At 40.2% G+C, this 2,457-nt stretch overlaps 1 protein-coding gene across 1 annotated transcript in view; it reads left to right on the forward strand.

The window, feature by feature from the left end:
• Window positions 1-2,457, forward strand: part of adgrd2 (adhesion G protein-coupled receptor D2) — a 61,625-nt gene that overhangs the window by 24,517 nt on the left and 34,651 nt on the right. The window contains exons 10-14 of the mRNA XM_005733607.1: window positions 319-424; window positions 510-565; window positions 711-837; window positions 994-1,097; window positions 1,327-1,429. Coding sequence (XP_005733664.1) covers window positions 319-424; window positions 510-565; window positions 711-837; window positions 994-1,097; window positions 1,327-1,429 — 496 coding nt within the window. The remainder of the gene's footprint in view (window positions 1-318; window positions 425-509; window positions 566-710; window positions 838-993; window positions 1,098-1,326; window positions 1,430-2,457) is intronic.

Genomic DNA, 2,457 nt, shown 5'->3' on the forward strand with positions numbered 1-2,457 from the left:
CTGTCGGAGCCGGGGCTCAAACCGGCAACCTTCCAATTACAAGGCGAACTCCCAAATCTTGAGCCACGCTCGCCCAACATTTCTACATACTGTACTGTTGAAATTTCATCCTCAGGTTATTTAATTCCGTTTTTTTTTTTTTGTACAGCACCAAATCACAACAGCAGTAGATTTATCTTGTAAGGTAAAGACCTTACAAACGTACAAAGATTCATCAGTATTTGTTTCAGATAAAAGGTTTTGGTGCCTGTTCTTTATACTTGGTTCTACCTTGTGTGCTTTCACTGTGAGAATTCACAATCTTTTGTGCCAAACCAGGTATTTAGGCACCATCTTGGGTTCTTCAGTCATTTCTACCACAGTACTGGGAGATGACCAACCAGTTAGCATGGCAGTTCGCTTCCAGCTGCAACATAGAGTACAGGTCAACAAAATCTCTCTATTTTCTGCTAACTGTACATGTCTACCATTTTTTATAACTATATTCATATTCCTCATATGTTCTACAGAATCCAGATGGTACTGTGTATGATCCCGTGTGTGCCTTCTGGGATTTTAATCTAACGTAAGTAAAAATTACATTTTTTTAAGGATTTGTATTTTGAATTTCTTTAAATTCCCCATAAAACCAGAATAAATGTAATTTTTTAATCAAAAATGGGGATGTACATATGTAAATTGTGTTTGTTGAATAAATTGTGTCTTATTAGCCCAGACGCTGGTGGGTGGTGGAATACCAAGGGCTGTGAAATAGTGTCCAAGCAGTATGGATATACTGTGTGCTACTGCAACCACACCACCAACTTTGCATTACTGCTGCAGGTGTATGAAGCCCAGGTAATATTCCTCTACTCAGCTGTCACGGCTGTGGTACTCTGGATTTTATTTGTGCTTTCATCTTCACTATGAGCTATTAATACAACATTTGCTCTGTGTGTGTGCGTGTGTGTGTGTGTGTGTGTGTGTGTCTGTAAATGTGTGTTACTGTGTCAGAGGAGCCCAGAGAATGAAAAAGCTCTGCAGGTGCTGACGTTCATTGGCTGTGGAGTGTCTCTGTGTGGCCTCCTCTTCACCTTCATCCTCTTCATCTCCGTGGGGTGAGTCACAAACGTCACAGAGTGCACTCTGTAAAGCATCAAGGGTGAAAAGCATTTCATATAACCCTGCTAGATTCCCATCAATAAATGGAGCGGAAAAAAGCAGAACATTGTGCTCTGTAGATGTGTGAACAGCATCGCAGTAAAACTTTTTTAATCCCGAGAACTGCTGTAAGAGCTTTGCTCACATATTTTTACTGTGTGTCCTTGCGTGTGTGTGTTTGTACAGTGTCCCTAAATCAGACCGCACAACTGTCCATAAGAACCTTATAGTTGCTCTGGGAGTGGCTGAGCTGCTGTTGATGTGCAGCAGTTGGGCTTCTGAAAACGAGGTGAGTCTTTGCATATAATTGAACACATCAAGTGTTTTAAAAATAAAAATACATGAAATTAAATCAAGCAATTTCTAAATCCTGAGAACTTTGTAACTTTATGTTCTTAATATTTACTGGCAAACCCAGCTGGGGTTTAAGGAAGAGCAAATGAATATCCCCCGTTTAAAAACAAAGAAAAATCCTGTTTGGACACCCAAGTGGAAAATATCTGAATTTTTATAGGTCATTTAGAGCGAGATCAGCATCAGTGTTGATCCTAATCCTACGCTATCAGAATGTGGATTTTGTAAAAAGCTTTTTGTTCTTAATAAATTGATAATTTATTATTAATTGTTTATTGATAATTGCTTTATCTGAAACATTTAAGTGTGAAGAATATGCAAATAACTAAGATTTTTTTCACTACATTTCATATTTAAATGAATAAAATGATGTTTGTCATGTGGTTATGTTTCAGTTTGTATTCCTTTTATGTCAGAGTCTAAAAGACTCAAACGCGGACTCAGAATGAAGTTTGGTGAACTTATTTACAGTGGCTGGAAACGGTGGGCTCGAGCTGAGAGACGTGGAACATGGATGCACATGTTGCAAACAAACAAACTGTGACAGGGTTAATTAGAAAGTCGATCTCAAATGTTCCGATGTAATTAGGAGAGAGTTTGCGGGATTCAGTCTGTACCTAACACGCTTTCTGGAAAGCCAAACCTTTTGACCAGGTGAGTAACGTGGTTCAAGTGTCCTACCGCGATGCGCACATTGTTTATTCTGCTCTTTTGTCCAGAGCAGGGCTGTTTGTGTCGCCCTCCTGAGTTGTCAACACCTGCCGAGATGGTGTTAAACAGGTGGTACCAAACACTCACCTTCCACAGAGGGCAACAAGAATCACTGATAGCCTATCAATAGCGGGAGCCCAGTCGCTGAGGATGTCAGGGAGTTATGCGCATCCCAACCTGGAGTTCCACCTGGTCCTTTGCTGGGCCTGACAACCTTGTTAGTTTGAGAACCATGAGTGACTGTTTTCAAAT

This window comes from Pundamilia nyererei, unplaced genomic scaffold (assembly GCF_000239375.1).
Source record: "Pundamilia nyererei isolate P.nyererei 1_Seehausen unplaced genomic scaffold, PunNye1.0 scaffold00053, whole genome shotgun sequence".
Lineage (NCBI taxonomy): Eukaryota > Metazoa > Chordata > Actinopteri > Cichliformes > Cichlidae > Pundamilia > Pundamilia nyererei.